This window comes from Herpailurus yagouaroundi, unplaced genomic scaffold, assembly GCF_014898765.1.
Source record: "Herpailurus yagouaroundi ecotype Mexico unplaced genomic scaffold, PumYag 183, whole genome shotgun sequence".
Classification (NCBI taxonomy): Eukaryota; Metazoa; Chordata; class Mammalia; order Carnivora; family Felidae; genus Herpailurus; species Herpailurus yagouaroundi.
In genome coordinates, this window is record NW_024412414.1 from 4521138 (window position 1) to 4545402 (window position 24265).

The following is a 24265-nucleotide window of genomic DNA, read 5'->3' on the forward strand; positions in this document are numbered from 1 at the left end:
ATGGTGGCTTTGTCAGAACCCCCAGCACTCTACATTTCACTCCTCTGGTGTCCCCATCACAGGACAGCTCTGTTTGTGCTGGCTGTGGGTCTGGAAATCTGTTGCATGCCAACATCAAGAACACAGCCTTGCCACTCAGACGTTCATGTGACCTTGGCCAGTCAGCCCCCCTTCTGAACCTCAGTTTCCACATCTGTGAAATGGAGAAAATAAGAGCATCCACCTCAGAGGCTGTTATGGGTATGAGCAAGATCATACATGGGAAAATCTGAATATAAGGAGTGACCTTGGTAGTAATAAAACTTAGCTGCTCATAGGACTATTCTTATTACTGTTACTACTACTCAGATGTGGCTGCTACTGTGGCCACATCCCTGCTGGAAGTGTTACCTTGTTTCCTAATTCAGTCACAGCTTCCTTCCTTCCTGGAGGCCAATGCTGAGTACACAGTAGGTACTCAATGCCTGCTTTCTACCTTTGTATTCAAGCACAAGCATTTGTTGAAGTAGATGAGTCCATGACCCAGGCAATCTTATTCTCTCTTAGTTCCTGGGGTCAAACTATAGGTTCCTAGAGCCACTCAATAAGCTTCTCTTAGGCACCAGTTGTGTCTTTCAGGTGCACTGGGGACCTGGAGATGGAGGACACCATCCCCTGCCCTCTAGGGCATGAATGGTCAAGCCCCATGGAGGGATCAGTTGACTCTGACTTAGAGGGTGGGGTCAGCATAGGGTTCACAGAGGAGAAGCCCCCTGGGCTAGGCCCTGCAAGGTGAATAGGAGTCCACCAGGCAGAGAAGCAAGAAGGGAGGGAAAAGCTTGTGCTGAGGCATGGCCAGTGGTCCACAAAGCATCTCTGAGTTGTTTTTTTATTATTTAAACAAGAAATTTTCCCCTCATAGATGTCTCAGTGCCCAGAGGGTGACTCTGGCTGATCCATGGGCAAATCCATGCCCATCAGGGTTGGGTGTTAAGAGCTACAGAGGCCTTCTTCTCTGGGCCTGATCTAGTGTCCAAGACTTAGTGTGAGTCAGCGTGTGAAGATCTCTTAGAAGCCATCTAGTCTGACCTCCTCATTTTACAGATGGAGAGACTGAGACCCAAAGAGGGAAGACAGTTGGGCAAGGGCAACTAATGGCAGATCTCCTAGCCAGGCTTGCCCAAGACTTATCCACCCATGCTGGGAATGACCAGCCCTGGAATTACACGTTCTTGTAGGGTCCTGAGCCCACAGACTGCCCTCTGGAAATGTCGTTCTCTGTAGGACCGGCCATTTTTTAAATGAATTTTTGAAACCTTAGTTTCCTGCTTGTGAAATGGAAATAATCAAAGTGTTCTTTTGAACTTCAAACTGAAAAGCACTTTATGAACACTCTTATAAAATGCTATTTTGTCACCACTGTCGTTTTGTTCAGGGTGAACCCTAACGGCTGCATTCCCTATGAGCTGAAGTCATCTGTGGCATGGTTTGGGGACCATGATTTTCAGGGCCACCTTGTAGACAACCCAAGAGACAGTGACGAGGCATCTGGTACAGGTTGGCTTTCTATTCTGTTCTGGAGCCTTAGGGAGTACCCTCTCTCAGTACCCACCCACCTCTCAAACTAGGAGACCTAAGATAGTCTCAAGAAAGTAATAAAACTCTTTGCTATGTCCCATTGCTTCACACAAAACCCCTATACACACACAGTCTTGAGTCTTATTTCTTAAATACGTACATTTTTTTGCACACCTCAACACATCCCCTGCTCAGATATGCTCAAGCAGGCTCATACACATTCTCTGTGCAACCACACATGTGCTCCACCCTGCTCTGACACATACAGACACAAATTTGTACATGCATGCCTGGTTGCACAGACATGTACACATTCTGGATGTGTGCATGCTCACACACACACACATGCATGCACACACACACGCACACACACATCTACACACTCATTGTCATGAACTTCCAGTGAAGAAGAGGGAGCAGGGTTATTTTGTGTGAGTCAGAAAATGCCCATTAACTATAAAACTAAAAATAGTTGGCAAGAAGAAGCATTTAGGTCAACCTAAAGAACTTTGAACCACTAGCATTGGCACAGATTATCATGGAATGAGGGAGTGAACCCCCTGTCAGGAGAGGCATGCAGGCACAGGTGGGACTTGATATAACCCCCTGTCAGGAGAGGCATGCAGGCACAGGTGGGACTTGAGCATTAGGGACTTTGACCCCTGAGGTCCTGCTGGTCTCTGGAGTAGCATAAGCTCAGGGAATCAGAGGCTCTTGCTTTTCTGTCAGGCTTTGCAAATAATGGTGCCCCTTTGGTGCTCTCTGCTCTGGGGTGATCTTCTAGGGGACCTCTGTAGTACAAGACAGGGTAGTCAGTGACCAGGACCATATAAGCCTGATGTCATGGGGTATCAGCCACTAGAGATGCACACACTGGAGGCCCCCAATCCTGGCACCAATTTCATGTGAGGGCAGATCCTGAAAAGGGAAAGATGGCAGCTCTGACCTTGTCAGTCCCTTGTAACAAGGAGTCCAGGGTAGCAGAAGCCCTGATTTGGGCATTGCAAAGCAGGGGTGTCAGGGACTGAAATATCTAGAGGAGTAAGGAGTGAGTAAGGAGGGCTGGAGAAAGACCCCTTGACTTGGAGTTGTGCCAGACTTGAACATAGGTTCTGATTGCATCTGAAACCTAAAACCCACCTCCCCTGGATTATACCCCACACAGAGGCCTCAGAGACTATACAACATGAGGCCTAGAATCCAGGCCTGGATCAGTCCCCTGTGGGTCCCCCTGTTCTTCAAGGAGATACCCAGAGCCATTGAGAACCCCAGGAGATAAAGGAAGAGCAGAAGTGGCTGGGGAAGGACTTTTGAAAGACAGAATAAGGTGATAGAAGGCCTAAGCCATGCCTCACTAGAGGAGAGGGAAGCAGGCAGAGCACTCCCACCTGCAGCCCCTACAAATTGCCCCATCATCAGACCTGGGAAAGAGAGAGAGGGCTTCAAGCCTAGAAACACAGAGGGAGGAGAGCCTTTGCAGGCCATTGTGGGGCATCTGTTGGATGTTGATAACTTTGGGCCCAAGGATTGGGATCTCCTGGGGCCCATGGAAGCTCTTGTCCTTTGAACTCTTTAACTTTCAGGCAACACTTGAACCTCCTTGAGAAGCTAGAGGGGATGGGCCAGGGGTCAAGTGAGAGGAGGCTCAGGGCTGGTTCTTAGCAAAAAATGGAGAAACTTTGGGGCATCTTTTAGACCACCCAGGCCAGCTCTCAGGATTGAAGAAGAGACTGGTACTCAGGGAAAATCATGCCCAAGGATGAAGGTGAGACACATCCTTGGAGCATCCTGGGAATCAAGGGGATGGCTCAGGAGGGTGAGACCTTAGGCCTGAGCCCAGATATGCCGGCACCTGTTCTGTGGCCTTGGGTGGTACCTTTCACCTCCGGGCCTCTATTTCCCCATGTGGAAATCATTATCATTCCAGTTGATTGTGTGCCCCTTGCTGGCCTGGCTCTGGACTGAGCCCGGTGCCCTGTGCCCTGCATGAACTCACATATCTTCCCAACAATCCTGTAAGATTGGCGGGGGGCGGAGGGGTGGATTATCATGTCCATTTTAGAGATGCAGCAACTGAGGCCAGACAGCTGCCTTGGTTAATCCACGGTCACTCAGTGAGGGCATAGTGAGGGTTCTAACCCAGATCTCTCTGACTCTAAGCCCCAAAGAGGTTCTGACCCTACAAAGTTGAGTCAAATGAAAAGTGGCTTAAGAATCCATAGAAGGAAGGAGATCTGGGGGGACAGAGGAAATTGCCAAGAGGACATGGCACTAGGGGTTGTAGATCTAGGGATTCGGATATGGGGTAGAAGGCAACAGGCGAGAAAGAGAAGGATCCCAGGTAGGGATAGGGCTCCAGGCTCCAGGCTCCAGGCTCTAGATAGGGATCCCAGCCATGCAACATGTGCAGGTAGGGCTGCTAGGGCAGCTGCAATGATGGGGGTAGAGGAAAGCCAAGCTGTACACACCTGCCATGGCCTTGCTTACTCTCATTTCAGGGCTCAGAGCGTCATCAGTAGGCCCATGGTTCTGTGCAGCTTCGGTGAGGCTGGGGTCCCTTGGGCCTGTTTCCCCCGGGAGGCTGCATTTGCATCTGTCCCCGTGCAGATGGTTGGTGAGTGCAGCCAGCAGCCCCCACCCTCACCCGCACCCCCTTCTGTCGCTGGGACTAGGCTGCTCGGGGAGCGTGGTGCAGCGTTATTTTTAGAAGTGGCACCATCTGTTCAAGGTGCCGGGCGGATTCTGTTCATCTCTGCAGTGTCCAGGACAGCCACGCCAAATCAGGGGTAGAGCCGCAGAGCTGGCCGGCTGGGACGGTCAGTAATCAGCGTGCTGGCCTGCTGGATGCAGGAGCCAAAGAGGTTCTACAGGCCCTCAGGGTGTGGGATTCTGGAATCTGGGATCTGGGACTGCCAGTGGGGCAGTTATGGAGTCAGAGCAGCCAACACAGAGGACAAGTTCAGCATAGAGGGGTGTCCTGTGCCCCCACACACCTGCATGGTCCCTGAGCCTAAGCCTAAGACTACCTCCTGGCAGATTCTGAGTGCCCTGCCCTTATCCCTGACCTCCAACTTTGTATAGAGAATAGAGAAGAGGCAGGAGGAGAAAAGAACAATAGTCAGACTATAAGGATCCTCTGTGAGACCTAATACTGGTGTGGCAGAAACCACGGGCTTGACCAGTGTGATCCAGAAGTACTAGAACCTCTCCTCACTGGAACCCAAACACTTCAATGTGTCTCACTGCCTGATCCACCACTACCCAGAGCTTCTGAGTCATCACAGGAAGGAAATTAGGCTGTTGATTACGAGCAGGGGCTCTGACTGCAGACTGCCTGAGTTCAAATCCAGCAGTTCTGTGACCCTCAGCAGCCTCCTCAACCTGGCAAAGCCTCTTTTGCTCATCTGTACAATGGGACGCCAGTAACTTCTGCCTCATAGGGTTTAGCTGTGAATATGCCAATTTGATGCCTGTAAGGCTGTGGCATCCTGCCTGGATGCATTCAGCATCAGCTCTGTCTACCATCTGGCTGACCAGCTTCCACTTTTCAAATGCAGGCCACACTCTAAGATTCATTGTCCCCATTGGCTTTCCTTAGTCAGATTGATTTCTCAGCAGTGGAACCAGCATTGGTGGAGGGTGGTCCTGTGCTGGGGGCTGGTGTGACCCTGTTCTCAGAGAGTTTGTGGTCTAGCGAGGGAGGCAAGCTGGCAAAACCCACCCCAAGACTGAGAATAGAGGGTACAAATCAAGGAATGGTCTGCACATGATAGGCTGGCAATTGAAGGGTGGGCTGAAATTTGAAGCAGAAGAAAACTTCACAAAGAAATTGGCATAGAGGCTGTGCCCTGGAGAGGAAGGTTTGGATTAATGGAAGAGTGAGGGCAGACAATCCTGGATAGAGGGGACAGTGTATGCAAAGGGTGGGAGGCAGGAGCATGCATTCATTGTTCAGGAAATGCAAGGAGTCCACTTAGCTCAAGCCAATCAGGCAGAATCCTGGATGCCATGGTCATGAATATGTTTTTCTTAAATAGGTACCAGGTGCCAGAAATGGTTTTCAATCTAGAGAGTAATATGCTCAAATACAAGAGGCAACATCTTGTGTTGGTTTTAGAGTCAGACAGGTCCCAGTTCTACTCCTAGTTCTGCCACTCCTTAGCTGTGTGATCTTAGGCATGTTGTTATTTCACCTCTCTGACCTTTGGTTTCTCATCTATAGAATAGGCCTAATGATGTCTACCTCTGGGATTATTGTGGGTTATATACATTCAGAGCCTAACACAACTCCTGACATATGGAAGCCATTCAGTAAATGAGAGTCACCACCAGCATTATTTGGGGGAAAGTGAAGGAGGAGGAGTGAGAGGTCATTTGGGAGGGTATGGGTGAGGACACTGAACTAGTGTCAGGAGTCCTGATGGTAAGGAAGAGGAAGGAGCCTGAGCCCTTACCCCACTGCTCTCTGGATCTGTGCACCTGGTTTGTTACAAGTCTAGGGTGACCCTGATAGTCAACTCTGGGACCTGGGGGATGCTTTAGTTGTCATAAGTGACTCAAGTCACAGAAGGACGAGGACATTGGGGGAATATGAAGACCTGAATGACCTTTAAAAGAGACATTTGTCAGTCATAGAAGGTTGGTTCTAGAGCTTGAGAGAAAGGGCAGGGTGTAAATGTAGGTTTGGGAACTACTTATGTTAGGATGAAAGTTGATACTAGGTGGGTGGTATTGCCCAGAGAGAGTGGGTCTTTAAGAGGGTTAAGAGCAGAAACAGGAAAAGGCTACAACTGGCCCAAAACAGAGATGCCGTGCAGATCCCTGGACAGAATTGGTCAGAGAAGCCATAGGAGAGTGGGGAAAATGGTTGGGAGTCATCAGCATAGCAAGGGTGTGAATACTGAAAAGGGCCTTGGAGTCGGCCAGTGGGAGTCATCCTCAGAAGCCACTTGGGACCTGGTCAACAGGGAGTAGCATTTGGAAGGGCAGAGACAGGGACCAGAGGTGATTTTGAGCCAGATGCTGGGTCAAAAGAACAGGGCAGGATTCTAGAACCCAAAACTGGGGGGATGTTGGCTACAACAGGAAGAGAGCTGAAAGAGGGGCTGGAATGGGAACCCCTAAAGCACTAGGGCAATGGTTCTTTTGCTTGTTTAAAAGTCCCAGCCCCCACCACCGGACTGACTCATCTTTACAGACTTAGGGCTAGGTATCTATATTTCACGTAGCCCCCAAGTGACACCAACACAGGTGGCCCTGAGGGAACTGCACCTTGAGCAAACATGTTCTGAAGTCCCCAAGTTCCACCTAGAGAACCTTTTATGAGGAGAGGAAGGAAGGGAAATCTTGACTGTGGGAGAGGCAACTCCTTCTCTCAGCTGCTCCTCTGGATTCCTGGCTTTTTGGTTCACTTCCTGCAGTTCTGAGGCCAAGTCAGTGGCCTGACACAACTCTTTAGCTTTCTACCAGGGAGACTCCAAGGGGGATAACCTGGACTGAGGCAAAGAAGGCAGTGAGTGCACAGTCACAAAACTGGGGCAGCTCTGCTTCAGCCTAGAAGTCTGGCCACAGTAGTGAGACAAAGAATCTAAAAAAACACCCCCCCACACACGCACCCATACACACACCAGTCCCTGCAAGTGCTTGCATCAGTCTGACTCCCCTCTCAGTCTGACCCCCCTCCTCCTTTGAATCCAGAAGTCCTACTTTCTTTTTTCTTCACCCTTCTCCACTAGTTGTTTCCTGGCCTTTGTATTCTCAGGCCACATAGAATGACTTTCCTCCTAGCCTTAGCTTCTTTATACTCTGGACCCCAAAGGACCCACTCAACTATTCAAAAGTAATCTCCAAACTTAGACTTATCCTCTGGCACATCTGTGAATGAATAACACACTCTGCAGAAGAAAAAATTTAACAAACTCAGCCAGACTGAGATGCTACCACTGAAATATGTTCCAGTAGGAACCAGAGGTAGAAGACCATGCACAATGCAAAAGCATGGATAACTAATGATGATATTTCTGGCATCAGTGACAGATAGCACTGATGAGCCAAGGTGGGTCTTTTGCATATGCACTTAAATGCCCCCCAAGTGGCCCTTTGCATAGTGTCATTTTATTGGCTCAGGCCTGCTCACTGGGATACCCCATTGCCTGAGAATCTGGCTTTGTGCATTAGCACCAAATCACTGGGGTCCCCTCCCCATACCTGCTCACAGAGCTCATGGAAAAAACCCTGTGCCCTCCCCTCTCCACCCACACCCAAAAACCTCAGGCTCCCCAACCCCACACCCTGTTGGTCAGCACTATAGTCCTGGATAGCTCCTAGAGGCCCATTTAACCCTTTGCTCTGTGTCAGCACCATAGCACATGGATAGCTCCTTGGCTCCTGGTCCTTAAAGTCCACCCAAATCTTCAATCAGCACCATTGCCTCAGGGACAGCTCCCAGTGGAGATAGTTCTTCAGTGCCTGCTTCTTTGTCCTCCCCTGGGGGGCTGTCAGTCAGCATCATGACTGCAAGGACAACACTCACTCCCAGCCTCTGCTGGTCAGCCTGCAGGAGAGAGAGGGCCTGCGGTTATCAGGTTTCCTGACCTCAGCCACCCAGTCTCTCCCCAGCACGCACCTCTATCCATCTGTCAGCACTTCGTCAACAGAGACAGTTCTCTGGGCCCCAGTGCTCCATAGTCAGAGGTGAAGCCTGAAGACTCACCAACCAGCCAGTGATCTGTTGTGTGCGGCCAGGGCACTAAACAAGCAAAACCTTATGCTTCCCTATAGGAAACCAGAGAAAAAGGCAGGAGCCTGGTCTGGTGGTGAGAGGAATGTGAGTGAGCCTGGGAGGTGGGGGACCTTAAGAGTGTCTGTCTATGTGTGTACGTTTGACAGCTGGCTCTGCCACCCCCTCATCAAGCACCTTACACCAATAACTACAGTCTCTTTTTCTGTTTTCTCCTCTGTAAAGTGAAAGTGTCAGCAGCCCCTGTGTCATGATTGTTGTGAAGGACTAAATGAGATAAGAAACAAAGTGCATAGAACAGTGCTTGGCACATAGTATGTATGATCTAAGTGTTGCTGTTGTCATCATTTTTTGTCCTTTCTTCAGCCTCTGCTTGTAATTCATCAGAACAGAGCAGGGGGTGGGAGAGAAGGAGGGAGATGAAGACAGGAGAGGACGGTGTCACTATTGCCAGTTAGGATCTGGAGGCTGGAGGCATTCAGGGCTGCAAAAAGGGCCTTAAGGCATTCAATATGTCTGTAGGGAGCGTTGAGCAGGGTAAGAGATGAGGCTGGGGAGGTGGCCAAAGCATTTGGCTGAAACCAGAGAACACTGTTCAAAGCAGCTGGTCTAGGGCGCCTGGGTGGCGCAGTCGGTTAAGCGTCCGACTTCAGCCAGGTCACGATCTCGCGGTCCGTGAGTTCGAGCCCCGCGTCGGGCTCTGGGCTGATGGCTCAGAGCCTGGAGCCTGTTTCCGGTTCTGTGTCTCCCTCTCTCTCTGCCCCTCCCCCGTTCATGCTCTGCCTCTCTCTGTCCCAAAAATAAATAAACGTTGAAAAAAAAATTAAAAAAAAAAAAGCAGCTGGTCTACCCCGGGCAGAGCCACCATCCTCAACCTTCTCACTTATGTCCCCTCTTGCAGCCCAAAGTGAAGTCCCACCCAGTGCTTTACTGCTTCAGCTAGGCTTTCTTGCCTCCATCTACTGTTGACGTTACTGTTTTAGCTTCATCAGGAAACTCTCAGACTTTCCTTAAAGGGAAGAATTCTAAACAAGGAGCACATAAAGTGTACAAATCCTGAAAGGCGGGCACTGCTGTGCAGATGCCCAAGGTGGGGTAGGAGATGTCAGAGGTAGCAGATGAATTCGGATCCAATTGTGATTCCCAGGTTGTACGACTTTTCTTTTTCCTTTTGCCTCCACCCAATCAGGACTTGGCCTACAACTGAGTGGCCAAGTCAAGTAGGACATACTGGGGACAGTAGGACAGCCGGGAGACCCAGTCAAGTGTGTGTGCCCTGAGAAGCAAGTCTCGGGTGATGGAAGAATCCTCAAGGATGGCACTAAAATGGCCCTTTGAGACTGAGCATCTGTCCAACTGACCCACTTACTTTACAGAAAAGGAAGCTGAGGTACAGGGGAGAAAACACTAGTCCAAGGCCATACTGTGAAAGGGTGAAAGATAATGGGACACAGAGGCTTTGGACCTGACCAGGCAAATTTAAACTATGCCAGATTCTATCCATATAGACTTGGTCATTTGTAACATCTCTGAGCCCCAGATTTCTCACCTGTAAGGTAGGGGCATTAACACCACATAGCCCATGGAAGTATTTGCTAGCAATCACTGTTAATAGTAATGCTCGAGCCAAGATCTGGACCCAGAAGATATGGTTCCCAGGCAAGTCCCATTTGGGTTATATCATCCCAAAACCTGAAGCAAATGTGTACAGGAATCACTTGACTCAGCCTACAGATCTTGACCATGGGGTTACTGGGGCTCTATGTGGCAAAGTGAGCAGATTTTAAATGGCAGGAAGGAGGGTCTGAGCACTTCCCTTGCTCTCCTCAGAATCCCAGTGCCCAGGGCAGGGTCTGAGATGCGCCTCCTCACATTTTTTTGGTGGGTAGATGGAAAGTTGGAGAGATGGACACATGGACAGACAGCTGAAGAATGGATGGACGGATGGAAGGATGGATGGATGGGTGGGTGGATGAGTGAGTACATGAGGCACCTATAGGACCAGAAACTGAGTTTTTCCTACCACCTAACATTGGCAGCTCCTCTGAAGAACAGGGGACAGTAGAGGGAGTTGACCCTGGTGGGCAGCTAAGGGCTGGACTGACCCTCCCTCAGACCAGACAGGAGGGCAAAAAGCTATGCAAGAAAACCCAGGTCCCTAACAGCCCACCCCCTGGCCCTGATTCTGCCATCTGTGCCTTCAAGGCTGATGCGTGGCTGTTTCTGTGGGACTTTTTTTTTTTTTTTTTTTTTTTAGATTTTCCTTTTCTGGTTAACAGGATAGGAGTTTTCTAAAAATAGCACTAAATTTGCTTCTGAGGTATTCATTTTCAATTCCCTTCCTCTTTCTTCATTCTGTCTCCCCAACTGTGAGAATTCCAAGCTGAAATTGTCATTGTCAACTTTGATGCACATGCGCGCGCGCTCACACACACACACACACACACACACACCATGGGGCTTGCACACTCAGATGGGAGTGGGTACAGACATTTCTGTCTCACATTCACAGACACGCATTCATGCTGAGTAGACCTACACACAGCAAGCCGTGTCCTTCAGGGTCACTGACACTAAGCACATGTCTGCTGACACACCACAGGGACCCTCTAACACACACACATACCTACACACACACACACACACACACACACACACACACACACACACATACACACACACAAAGTCACTTCCAGGCTCAGCCTGATACTGGCATTTTCATACTCCTTTTGACTCAGGTGTGTCCCCAGACTATGTACTGGCTGTGCTGAACGTCCACCATAACACACTGACGCTGACCCTGCAAACTCACAGTGACATGCACACCCACACTCACGTAGTCACTCCAGACCCATCAGGCTCTCTCCTTCTCATACACACGCACACACATAAAGGACATTTCCCTCTCCCAGAGGGACGATGACTCTCCAGGTGAGGTTGAAGGAGAAGCAGTTGTCCCTTTGTCTCCAGCTGCCTGGCTGAGTTAACCCATTTCCCTGGGTCAGCACCAAGGAGGAGGGTTCCCATCACCAGGGCATGGGAGGCACTCCTGAAAGGCCAGAATTTGCATCCAGGAGAGGAAAGAAAATGCCCTGCCCCAAAGGAACTAGTTAGTTGGGACCAGAGCAGAGGGGAGGCAAAGCTTGCATGTTGTGCTATACAAACTAGGACCCTCCCCATCCTTCAGAGGGTTCTGAGCTAAGGACAGTAGCATGGGGGACAACGTGGGTGAGCAGAGGACAGAGGCAGGAAGTAAGTTCAACTGATATTGTAAGAACAGTCACCATTTACCAAGTTCTTCCTCTGTGCCTGGAATTGGGCCAAGCTCTATCTTGATAAGTCCTCACACAACCCTATGAAGTAGGCTGTCCAGTTGGCTCTGTGTAAGGAGGAGGAAACTGAGGCACAGGGAGGAGTTAAGAGCCTTGCCCAAGCCACAAAGCTGTCAAATGGGCAGCACCAGGCCTCATTGCCCAAGATCTCCAAATGGGACCTGGGTTCCCCACATCTGCCATTGGAACTACTGACAACTCAAAGGAAAAAGGAACTTTAAAAATACTTATTAAGGTGGCATTTAAATTCAGCATGTCTTAAAACAGAAGGGTTCTGCATCTGAAAGTTATTTTTAGTACATATTTCATTTGTAATTGTCCCAGCTATCATCCTTCAGTTAGGATTTAAAAAGCTGTTGGTTTGGGGTTTTGGTGGGGTTTTTTTTTAATCCTTCCTTCAAAAGATAGATTACTTCTTTGTTAAATTAACTCCAAAAAAAAAAAAAACAAAAAAACATTGCTCCTTCCTCTGCCAGCATCCCTCCTGGCAGAGACTTTTATTAAGGCGCCCCTAACCTATTCTTGAGTCATTGAAATGTAACAATACAGTCATTTAAATGCTAATAAGATGAAACTGAAATGCATAAATCTAATATTATCGGAACATTCCCCTGGATTCTGAAGGGCCTGCTGCATCAGAGCCTGAAGGAACCCCAGAGAACATGTCCAATTCCTTCACTGTCCACATGGGGAAACTGAGCCCAGGAAGAAAAGGGGCTTGGTCAAGGTCACACAGCTAGAGCTTAGAAAACCGAGAGGGACTTTTCAATGGGCCTCTGACCCCCGTTGGCTCTGTGACCCCTGATGGGTTGCTCAAGCTCTCTGGACCCTGGCTATATGGCTTGCTCAGGCCAATGTCTCAGTCAGCTCAGAATGCTATAACAAAATACCATAGACTGAGTAGCTTAAACAACATAAATGTGTTTCTCACATGTTTGGAGGTGGGGAAGACCAAGATTAAGGTGCTGGCAGATTCAATTCCTAATGAGAGCCCTCTTCCTGGCTTGCAGATGGCCGTCTTCACACTGTGTGCTTACATGGCCGAAAAAGATTATTTCTCTCATGTCTCTTCATAAGAGCACTAATTCCATTCATGAGGGCTCCACCCTCATGACCTAAGCACTTCCCAAAGGCCCCACCTCCTAATACCGTCACATCAGGGATTCGGATTTCAACGCATGAACTTGAGGGGCACATTGAGTCCATAGCAGCCTGTGTGCCCATTGCTTAGGGCAGAGGTGACTGAACCATGTTGAGTGCTGGCTGCAAATGAATCTCATCACAACAATGAGAAAGCTGCACTTGCCAAGAAGGGGGTGCAGAGGGGTCAGGCAGAGGCACAGAAGCCAGTGTTGTAGAGTGTCTGTTCCAGGCCAGGAGCCACACCAAGAGCCCACACACAGGTGTATCAGTCATTACCACAGCAACCTGCAAGACAGGTAGGTCAACTCCACTTGGCAGATGGGGCCCAGGGAGGCGAGGTGACTTCTCCAAAGTCACACAGCTCATTTAATCCCTCAGCCATAGAGTGGTAGCTCACGTGGTATTTGAGTGAGGCAGTAAGAAAATCAGAGTCTGGTGGGCTTTGGCTAAGGAGACAGCTGCCTGCTCTAGTTTTAGCCTCACACCCGTGCCTTATTATAACAAAGAGACACTGGGGAGTGGAGGATAGGGGATGTATCTCAAAGGAAAAAATGCAACTACTGATTCTGACATCTTTTCAGACCTCCAGCAAACCTGCAACATATATGGAGGGGAATCCCAACTCCATTTTATAGATGAGGAAACTAAGGTATGAGGACCTATCTAAAGTCATACCTCCCAAAGACAGATGACCCAAGGGCTGATCGATTCATTCACCAAGCATTTATAGAGTGCCTTCTGAATGCCAGGCACCATACTAGGTACAAAACAGACATGGCTACTGTTCACACAGAGCTCTCAGGCTCCCAAGAAAGGGACACAGCTAAGTAGGCCTGAACAATAAAGTGTGAAGTGCAGTATGATACGAGAGGTGTCCGGAGTTGGGAGCATTTACACACTCCTGGGTGGTCAGAGAAGGCTTCCAAGGAAAGCGCACTGTGCTGAGCAGAACAAGCCATTGTCTGGGTGGGGAAGGCCCAGATAGTGGAGAGTGCTCTATGACAGATATGGGGCAAGTATGGAGTTTTCAGTGAATTCTATACAAGCTAGCAGGTCTTCAGTTCTGTCTGCCAGAAGATCATTTGTGCAGCATCATATAGATGCTTCTGTGCCCGTGGACTTCACATTTTCAAATCAAGCAAATCCCACAGTCAGATCCAGTACCGAGGTGAGCTCTACAAGTTAGGACAAACCAAGATGCCCAGAACAAGGGTTGTCTCATACATGCACCCATGAGATGCAGGAGTAGGGGACAAGTGGTGGGGGAAAAGCCATATCAGAAGAGGTAGCTGCAATGGGAAATCTCAAAGAAGGAAGTTCGTTTTGTTTTGTTCTGTTTTTATTCAAAGAAGGAAGTTTAAGATCATTTATCTACAGAGGCAGATTTCTGATTTTTAACTAATTTTGTTATCCCAGAATTGCCTCCCTCCATATGTACAGGTCCCTTCCTGCACCTTTTACTATGTCCCTCCCAACCCGTTAGTAATAGACAGCTGTATATTTGAGTTTCTTCTCTGTTCATCTTTTGGCTTAAGTCCTGCTTTACCTGCATAGGGAAAAAAATATTCCTTACTCATAATGAGAGGAGAAATCTTTCCTGATACCCTGGGCCAGATCAGATCTTCCTGCTCTAGATATCTACAGCAACTATCACTCCCCATAATGGGAAACCAATCATGTTATAGAAGTCACTCATTTAATTGTCTCTCATCCCCAATGTCAGTTTCTGGAGGGTGGGAACTCTGTCTGGATTGTCCAGTGCCTGGCACAGAGTAGATGCCTGAAATACAATTATTGAATGGATGGATGGATGGATGGATGGATGGATGGATGGATGGATAGGTAGATGGGTAAATACATGGTTGAAGATCATTGTTCATCTTAACACAATAGTTAAAGTCACCAGTAGCCCATTAACTCGTGCCTACTGTTGTCATTGTAAATATAATTACTCTTAACGATTCTCGTAGCTCATGCTGCCAGGGATGTAATTATCAGTGCCTGTAAGGCACCCTGCAGGTAGCAGGGGGATAGATAGAAAACAGCACCTCGGGTTTAGGAAATCCCTTGTGGCTTGCAAAGCACTTTCTTGTTCACATACGGCACTTTATTTATGCATCGTAAGAACCCCATGAGAACCCCATGAGAGAGATTCACAAGAGGAGGCAGCATAGTGTCCTGATTAAGGGTGTGCCTCTGGATCCAGACTGCCTGAGTTCAAATTCCAACTCTGGCACTTACCAGCTCTGTGACCTTGGGCAAGTTGCTTCACCTCTCTTGGCCTCAGTTCCTTCGTGTGTTGTATGGGAATAGTATTATTGGTTTGGTTGTAATATTTTATTTTTCAGGAAATAACTCATTTATGCCTCATAGTACCTATAAGGTAGATATTATTATTCCCCTTTCCTTTTTTTTTAGATGATATTAAATTCATTTGATTCCCATTCTACTAGGAGGTGGAGGAGCTAGAATTTGAACGCAGAGACTGTAGTTCTTAGTTCTCCTGCAGCTAACCTCTATGGCATGTCCACACACAGGCATCCTTGGGCCCTTCCTTAGCCGCTCTTCATGAGGATACACCTTTGGGGTCAAACCCAACTCATGGTTTCTGGGAGTGGTGCATGCTCAGATGGCCAAGGACCATAAGTGCTCCTACAGGACTGGGGGTGGGAGCCCCAAGCACACTCTTTCTTTGGTGTCTTGTGTCTCTGCTAAAGACATCAGGACCATTTTATATTCCATTCTATAAGATACTTGCTGCTCCCAGGATAAAAATAAGGCTTCCTACTGCACCCTTGAATACAGCTGCCCTCCTGTAAGGCATGGAAAGTTTCTCCAGTGGCTCCAGCACCCTATGACCCATAGCTGGGAAGCCCCACAACCCAGGTGGAAATACGACAAATTTGAATGTGGTTTATAATTAGTTCCCAATAAATTGGGAGGTAGGGGGGTCAATAATTATTATTTTGCAAATGAGGAAACAGAACCTTGGGAAAATGAAAGGACTCGCCCAGGGTCCCATAGCCAGGATTTGAGAGGACTTGGATTTGAACCCATCTTGCTCTGACTGTAGAACCTGTCTTGTTCACTGCCATCAGGCACTGTTCACCCATCAGCCTCTGCTCTTCAGAATAAGGAGGGAGCGCCCCCTAGGGGAAGAGGAAGAAGCACCAGGCTGGGAGTCCAGAGACCATCCCACCTCTGGACTGCCTCCCTCTGTGTGACTCTGGACAAGTTCCTTTCCATCTCTGAGCTTCCAGTTCCTTACTGAGAAAATGAAATTGAGTCTAAAATGCCTCCAACACTAAAATTTTGTGCAAGAGGAAAGGATGGTGAAGCAAAGAGATGGGACAGGGGACAAGGGGAAAGAATTGGGGCTAGGTCAGGGGCTCAATCCCATCTTCCTCTCCCCACCCCTCCCCCTTACCGTCCTGGACCTAGGATGGCCAGGTGTCTATGCCTACTGGGTGGGGCCAGTCCCCATGCCAGGCCCAGCCAAGCTCAGCAGAGGCCCTTTGTCACCCAACGCTTGCCGGGGGCCTTGGACACCGGTATTGGGTGTCGGGGTGGATTGGATTCTCTCCTGGCAGCCCTGCAGATACGGCACTTCTGCAAGGGTGGCCAGGCAGGCCAGCAGGGAGAAGTCCGTGCTCTCTTCTCCCGGGCTCCCCGAAGGACGTCGTGGCTGCTGTCCGTGGTGCTGAACTGTGCACCCCCGCCCCCCAGGTGAGGGCTCCATGCACCCCAGCTCATGCTTGGGGCCAAGCGGGGTCCTCAGTGACATCCTGGTGACTATGCATGAGCTGACTCCTCTGGCCAGACCAAGGGCCTTGATGAATGTGGTTGGGGGCTACAAGTGAAAGTGGGAGGCTTTCTCCCATTCCCATGCCTGGGAAACCAAAGGGGGGATAACAGTGTATCAGCAGATGTAGGTGGCATGGATGAAGGAAGCATATATGCTGGGGGACCTGGGGGCTCTGTACTTGGGGGATGGATGGGGTTATGCTCCGGATCGTGAGAGCGTGGTGTGTGTGCGTAAACAAGACTGTGAGCACAGGTATTTTTGAGGAAGGGAGTGGGAATATTAAGATGTATTTCTAGAAGCATGACTGCATGTGACAGTGTTTATGGTGCCAAGGGGGGTGTCCACCAGGGTATGTGTGAAGTGGGACTCGTGTGTTGGTGTATGTGTATGGCAGGGGGGTGGGACCTAAAAGTAGGCAGGTTAGGTGTACAGAGCACCCTGAGCTGTATAGGTCAGAGGGTGTGTATACACCAGGGTGCATGTCATGAAGTCAATGTGTTAAATAGCAGAGTGGACGATTAGGGGGTTAGGGCATGTTACGAGGTTGCACCAGGCTGTGGCTTGGGGGTGGTATATTGTGGAGTGCCCAAGTGGGCACAGTATATTTGGGTTTACAGTGTTTGCTGCTGTGCTATGGGGTATGGTATGAAACACCCACGTTAGGGTATGTGTATATGTAGTGGTTGTTATTTGGGGTGGTTTGTGTGTGTACAAGCACGTGCAGGCTGGGCCTTCCTAAGCACCTGTCCCATGAAGCGTTCAGTGCCTGACCCTTGTCACCACTCTGTGCTTGCCCCCACAGGAGCCACCACCCCTGACCATGTAGATGCCAGCTCCAGGGAGCAGCATGGGCCCCACTGAATGGAGACTTCTGGGTCTACAGCCCTGAGCCCCTCCGGCCCCTGGACGTTGCCCCGTGCCCAGGGACACCCCTTGGAGCTCACCACCGCTGTCGCCAGCCCACCTCGGCCGCCCCCTCCCCCTGGGACCCAAAGTCGGCCACCGGGAGCCACAGTCATCCAGTGAGGTTGTGCTAAGGACAGGCACACGGAGCCATCGCCCAGCAGCCTCTTGTCCAGCGCTGACTCTCGGGCCCACCCTGAGCAGGGACTGGGGCAAACATGGGTGACATGACCAACAGCGATTTTTACTCCAAAAACCAAAGAAATGAGTCGAGCCATGGGGGCGAGTTCGGGTGCACAATGGAGGAGCTCCGCTCCCTCATGGAGCTACGGGGCACTGAGGCTGTGGTCAAGATCAAGGAGACTTATGGGGACACTGAAGCCATCTGCCGGCGCCTCAAGACTTCACCTGTGGAAGGTAGGTGTGGAAGACTTGAACACAGTGCTTGGATTTGGGATCTAGACACCCAATCCCTGGCCTCCCTTCCCCAGACCCCAGGAACCCCCCTCATCTGGGTTTAAGCATGGGACCACAGCATTGCTACTGTGCATTCAAATCCAGCTCCATAACCCACGTCACTGGCCTGGGTTGTGCCCAGCTGTCCCAAATCCAAACTCTGATGGTGGCTCCCTAGGTGTCTGGGGCAGCCATAGGCCATGGAACTGCTGGAAGACAGGGAGGGCAGGAAGATGGGCCGTCACGGGAAAGGTGACAGATACCCATATGTGTCTTGCCCTGGAGATGGGTGAGGGGCTTTTGTGTAACTGAGAAAATGAACAGGCCTAGGATCTTGGGAGAGAGAGAGTTTCAGCTTCTGGGTGCTCCTCTGAAGGGGACCAAAGCCAGGTCACCCGCTGTGAGGCAGAAGGAAGAGAAACCAGCCCAGCCTGAGCACCAGAGCACAGAGTGTGTGTCACCATTCCCACTATCACTTTCCCCTTGCCATGAGGGAGAAGAATTCCCTGCATAAACCCCAAAGATATGGGTGTGAGGCACCTCCACAGCACTCCCCATGCAGAGGCTGCAATGAGCCTCAGTTTCTTCCCATGGAAAATGGAACCGATGGCTACCTCACAGTGCCTACTAGAAGCCTGAGCATACAGTAGGTGCTCAATAAGTGGCAGCCATTATTATTCTAAAAAGTGGATGATAATCTCTCCCCCAAGCACAGATCACAAGCTGGAAGACAGCATTTGAATTCTTATCCCCATGTGAGAGATGAGAAACCCAAGGCCAAAAGGTCCCTCCTGTCCTGTCTCCTGACTCCAGTCCCCATGCCCTGGGCACTGCTGGGTACCAACCCTCAACGCATTTCCTATAGAGGCTGCTTAGGGACCCAGCTGCTCACCTAAGCAGAAGTTTAGAAACACCTTGCTCTCTTGGTGTTGTTTGGTTTTGTTTGAGGGTGGGGAGAATAGTAGCCCAGGGCTTGAGAACGGCTATGTGTGCCCCAAGACAGGAGGGAGTCCTGCCTGGGGGCTCCTGGGCCTCATGTGAACCCTAGTCTGTGGCAGAATGGTCCGTGCTCATCTCCGCCATGAGGTTGGCACACTAGCCTGCCGGGAGGCAGTGTTGCCCTGGTCATCTTTGTCTTTTCTATGGGACGAGGCGATTCTCTTGAGTTGGAAAATCTTAAGTGTCTCTGGGCCTCGGACCTTCTGGAGAACCTAATGAAACTGTAGTCCTTTTTCCCAGAAAAAAACAAAAAAAAACAAAAAACACCCACATACTACAGACATGGCTCACGCTATCAGCACATTCGCAGAGCCCCTCCAAGCAAAGCCATGGACCTTGGCATACGAGACAAACCTTGGTGTTAAGAACCCCACCCTCCCCTCCCCCCTGACAGGCTCTTGGACCCTGGGAAATTGAACGGCCTGCGGCCAAGCTCCAGCACTGTCCAGGGCCATTACCATTTGGTTTACTGTGTCCCCCAGTGCGTCCTGCTGGGAAAGCAGGAGCACACCCAAGGGCAGGGATCCTGTCCTGCTCCTCTCCACCCATCTAGTTCCCAGTCTAGTACCTGGCACAGACGAGGTTGGATAACTGCCCAGTAAAACCCTGAGACGTGGCCCACAGGGAGCAGCTCATATGGCTGAGCAGCCAAAACAGCACATAATTCAGCCCAAGTGTAGCATGGACCCCAGAGCTCAAAGGAGAGGCGAGGTGGGTGGGCCGTGAAGGTCAAGGAAGGCTTCCTGTAGGAGGAGGCATTGGAACTTGGCTATGGAGAAAAGAGAAGGAAAAGCATGTAGCATGGCATAAAACAGCATTTCTTAGGTGGAATCCCGCAGAATGCCAGTGTACTTGCAAAAAGATAGGTGTTATGTGGGAATAAAGGAGACCCGGTTTTCTCATCTTTCCAGTGGAGAGAATGATGACAGCTCAGAACATTGCTCTGCTGCCTGTCAGCTGTGTGTGTTTGGGGCCTTTTGTCTGACCTCGCTGGGTCTTGGCTTCCGAATTTTTCATGAGGACCCAATGAGATCTCTGATGGGAAAGATCCCTGAGAAGGAGGAAAGCCCGCTGCAGGACTAACCAGAGCCTCTGCTGTGTTGGTCCCTAGAAGGATCTCCCAGGTGCAGGTAGAGCTGGAAGAGGTTTGGGGAGAGGCAAAAGAGCGGAATGCTAGTGACCTCAGACTTGGGTGACCTGGGTTCAAATCCTAGCCCTGCCATTTACCAGATGTGGGATTCTGGGCAAGGTATCCACCACTCTGTGCCTCGGTTTCCTCAGTTGTAAAATGGGATCATAATAGTGACTGTCTCGTAGGGTGGTGAGGGCAGAGTGCAGTGGCTTAGAACAATGCCTGGTGCATGGATAGTGCTACGTGTTAGGACTCAGCCCCAGAGACTAACCACCTCCATTTCTGCATTGGTAAAATGGGTTGTGAACGTTGAATGAGATTAGGCCAAGTGCCCCGTCTCTAAGTGCTTTATAAGTGTCAGCTCCTGTTGCTGTTGTTTTCATTATGGTTATCATTACTCTGGAAGAAGCATGTCCTCTGGAAAAGGTGGAACCTGACCCTCATGGAATGCTGGCCAATGTCCGTGAACGGTGTGACTACTTTTTCCCAGGCCCTTCTGTGTTCTCTTTGCACGTGTTCCTAGAAGCATGCGTGGCTATCCCATTTCGTGGATGAGAAGCCTGAGGGCTCGAGGTCACCACCACAGTTCCCATCAGAGCAGACTTTGAACACAGCTCTCTTGAACACAGCACCCCAGAGGTGCCTTCACACCTGAGCCAAGCGTGTGCACCTGGGAACAGTCCTCTAAAGACGCCTTCTGTGCGATGAGGGCCTGAGTAGTTGGGGGCCACCTTTTCTCTCATGTTCAGCATTTGTCCTGCCCTGTTTAGCCCTCTTCTGACTTCGAGAAATGCTTGCTTGGCCTCCAGCCCTAACCCCCAGCTTAAAAGCCATGTGGTCTGCGGCTGTGCCAGGTCTGGACGGGGACTCAGGTTGGCCATTCCCGACACCCTCTGTGCCCCTGGTCTGCTCACGTCAGCAAGGAGCCGGCCTCTGAGTCACTCTACAGGAAACTGCTCCAGGCCGTGCATAAATTAGCCTTCCCCTTCACATCCAGCTAATTTTAGGCAAAAAGATCTCTGCAAGTGATAGAGGGAGGTTGACACCAGGAGAATTCAACTCCCACCCGGGGTACCACCTACTGCCAGCACAGGCAAGGGACTCAGTTCCCATGACCTGACAGTGTTGGACTTTCCCCCTGAAGTCCTGACTCTGGTGACAACTCTGGGGTAAACGGGCTCCCTATGAGGGCCTCTCTCCCTGAAATGAGTTCTCTTTCTTTCCTCTTCCACTGTTGGTTCTGTTCCACTCTGGTGATGCCCTTCCCTCCTTACCCTCCACTGCTTCCTTTCCTTCCATACCCTTCCAGCATAGGACAATAGAGCCCAAGGCCCAGCTTCAAATTCTGACAGGCTTACTCTTCAAGGGACACTTATCTTCAAGAGACATACCGGAAGAATTCAGTTAACTTCCCCAAGCAAGCCTCCATTGCCTTATCTGTGAAATGGGAATAATAACACTACCTACCTCACAGGATGTGAATATTAGATAATCCACATGAAGGGCTTAGTGTGGCATATAGCATATCCTAGACACTTCCAAAATAACATTCATTGTCATTATTATTATAACCAAATATTTCTTACAACAACAACATGCATGGGCCATATCCTCATGAAAGAAATGGGGCGATTAAATAAGACGGTACTGAGCAAAGAGTAAAAGTGCTACCAGAGAAGGCTTCCCAGAGTAGGCTACTTTGTGATGAGTCTGGAAAGATGGGTGATGAGTGGCCTGTGAGCCCCCAGAGGCAGGAGCTGTTTGTCGTTCTCCACTGTGTCCCCAGCACTTGGTACAACACCTGGGGGATTGAACACATATTCACCGAAAGAAGGGAAGGGGATGGGCACCGAGGTGGCTTGGTCAGTTGAGTGTCTTGACACTCTGGATTTTGGCTCAGATCATGATCTCACAGTCGTGAGATCAAGCCCCATGTGGGCTCCGCACTGAGCACAGAGCCTGCTTAAGATTCTCTCTCTCTTCCTCTGCCCCCTCCCCTGCTCGCACGCTTTCTCTTCCTCTCTCCCTCTCTTCCTCTCTCTCTCTATCCTTCTCTCTCTCCATCCTTCTCTCTCTCCCTCTGTCTCTCCCTCTATCTCTTTAAAATAAAATAAAAAAATAAGAAGAAGGTTGGGAGACAGAAGAGGTTGGGGATACCCCTGGTGCGGGGTGGAATGGAAGGCTGTAGCCAGGGGACAGGACACAGGACACACGAGACACTGTGTCACCCATGGAACTGGCTTCAGTTCCCCAAGCTCAGAGTGGCATTGCCCTGAGCTGCTGGGCAGGAACATCCCTTGTCCTTCACTTCCTAACACCTGCACCTCGGGCTGTCAGAAGGGGCAGCTCAGACAGGTCCCTCTGGGTGCCCCCTGCATTGTGTGTTTCCTGGTTGGGGAGAGAAGGGGACAAAGAAGGTGGGGCAGCAGCACGGTGGGGTGGGAACTGGATACTGGAGTGTTGTGAAACAGAACCTCCGGTTAATTTTGTATGAATCCTGCGGCCTGCCCAAGTGGAGGAGAGAGTGGGGCTGAGGGAGGAGAGGAGAGCGGATCATGGGGACAGTGCCTCATGTTGCATAAACACAGTGTTAAACCAGAACATCCGCGGACCCGGCAGGGACCGTGTCATCATCCACAGAGCTGCCACCAGCTGGGCACGGGGGAGGGTGTGAAGGCCACGTGTGTCTTAAATGTCTCTGGGTCCCAGGCAGTGGGGATCATCTGTTTATCATTGTGACGCTCTATTTCTCCATGTTCTCCATCTCCCCATGCATCACGGGGGCCCGGAGAGGTTGATAGGGAAACTGAGGCAGCCACAGATTCAGCAGTGTGCCAGGCAGGGTAAGGCTGGGCACCGCTCAGACATGGGGTCCATGTGGGGAATTCACTGCCTGGCCCGAGATGTGCAAGAATGCCTCTCAACCGGGGTCTTCAGGTGAAGTGGCCCATGTTCCGTTGTGGAACCCAGGACTCTCAGGGGTGAGGTCTGGAGGAGAAAAGCTCATCCAAGTATATAAGAAGCTGAGGAAGTGGGGCACCTGGGTAGCTCAGTCGGTTGAGTCTGACTCTTGACTTCAGCAGGGTCGTGAGATCAAGCCCCACATCAGGCTGCGCACTGAACTTAAGATTCTCTCTCTCTTCCTCTGCCCCTCCCCCCCCCCCCCCCCCCCACACACATACATGCTCTCTCTGTCTCTCTCTAAAATGAAAAAAAAAAAAGGCTGAGGAAATGCAGTTGCCTTCTCAGATACTTGCATGGGTGGAGGAGGGGAAGCTGCATAGGGGGTGCTCTGGCCTCCCCTCTGTCACCAAGCAGGCTCCTGACCTCGGGGGCAAGACGCCCACACACTCTGGACCTGAAATGGGAATTGTGCCACGTTTGGAGACAGTGAGTTGAAAATACTTTCAAAGTTTTCTGCCAAAGAATCATCTTCCCGTATTCCCTGAGTATTTCTATCCATTAGGATTCCATTTGATAGAAACCCATCTCAAACTGGCTTATGCAAACACGGGATTTTCTGGCCTGTGCCAAATGAAAGGTGCAGAGACCATCTAGCATCAGGCAAGGTTGGATCCAGGACCCTCAGTGCTGCAGAAGGGCTTTGTCCGTCCCTCTCCTGCTCTCCTTCACCTCCATTGCCTTCCATGTTGGTTTCATTCTTGGGCAGGCCCTCACACTGTTAGCTTCAGGCTAACACCCCCCCCTGCGGGGGGCGGGGGCGGGGGGGGGGGGGGGGACCGGGTTCCGCGTGGGCTCCTCCCCTGGGTCCCAGAACAGATTCTCATTTGGCCACCTGGAGTCACATGGCCATTCTTGACGCAATCCCTGCGGCCAGGGGAAGGAAGAGGCGGATAGGTCAGATCCGGGTCACATGCTCGCCCCAGTGGGATGCAGGTCAGTCCATCCAGACCGCATGGAGATTGTGGGAGGGAGAGGGAGATAGAGGCACAGGCCACACATGCTTGTGGGCCTACTGTATGGAAGGCCCCACTCTGTGCGGGGAGGGTGTGGGCATGCTCTGTGCCCTGGAGGAGAGCTTGGCCTGGATGAGGAGAAAGGGTGGAACTGAGGAAGCAGCTGAACAGTAAAGGAGCGTTTGGGTCACAGCTAAACCACAGCACTGTTAACATTTACACCAGTGTAGCGGGCATAAGCTGGGACAGTCCACAAGAAGTAGGTAGATGACTCGTGTCCCA

At 50.4% G+C, this 24265-nt stretch overlaps 1 protein-coding gene across 14 annotated transcripts in view; it reads left to right on the forward strand.

Annotated features, from left to right (window-relative positions):
* The window catches only part of ATP2B2 (ATPase plasma membrane Ca2+ transporting 2), a 388866-nt gene that overhangs the window by 247257 nt on the left and 117344 nt on the right, over positions 1–24265 (forward strand). For all 14 annotated transcript variants that reach the window (XM_040491970.1, XM_040491982.1, XM_040491969.1 and 11 more), the window contains one exon: positions 17379–17896. In XM_040491970.1, the coding sequence (XP_040347904.1) occupies positions 17698–17896 (199 nt within the window). In that variant the 5' untranslated portion in view covers positions 17379–17697. The remainder of the gene's footprint in view (positions 1–17378; positions 17897–24265) is intronic.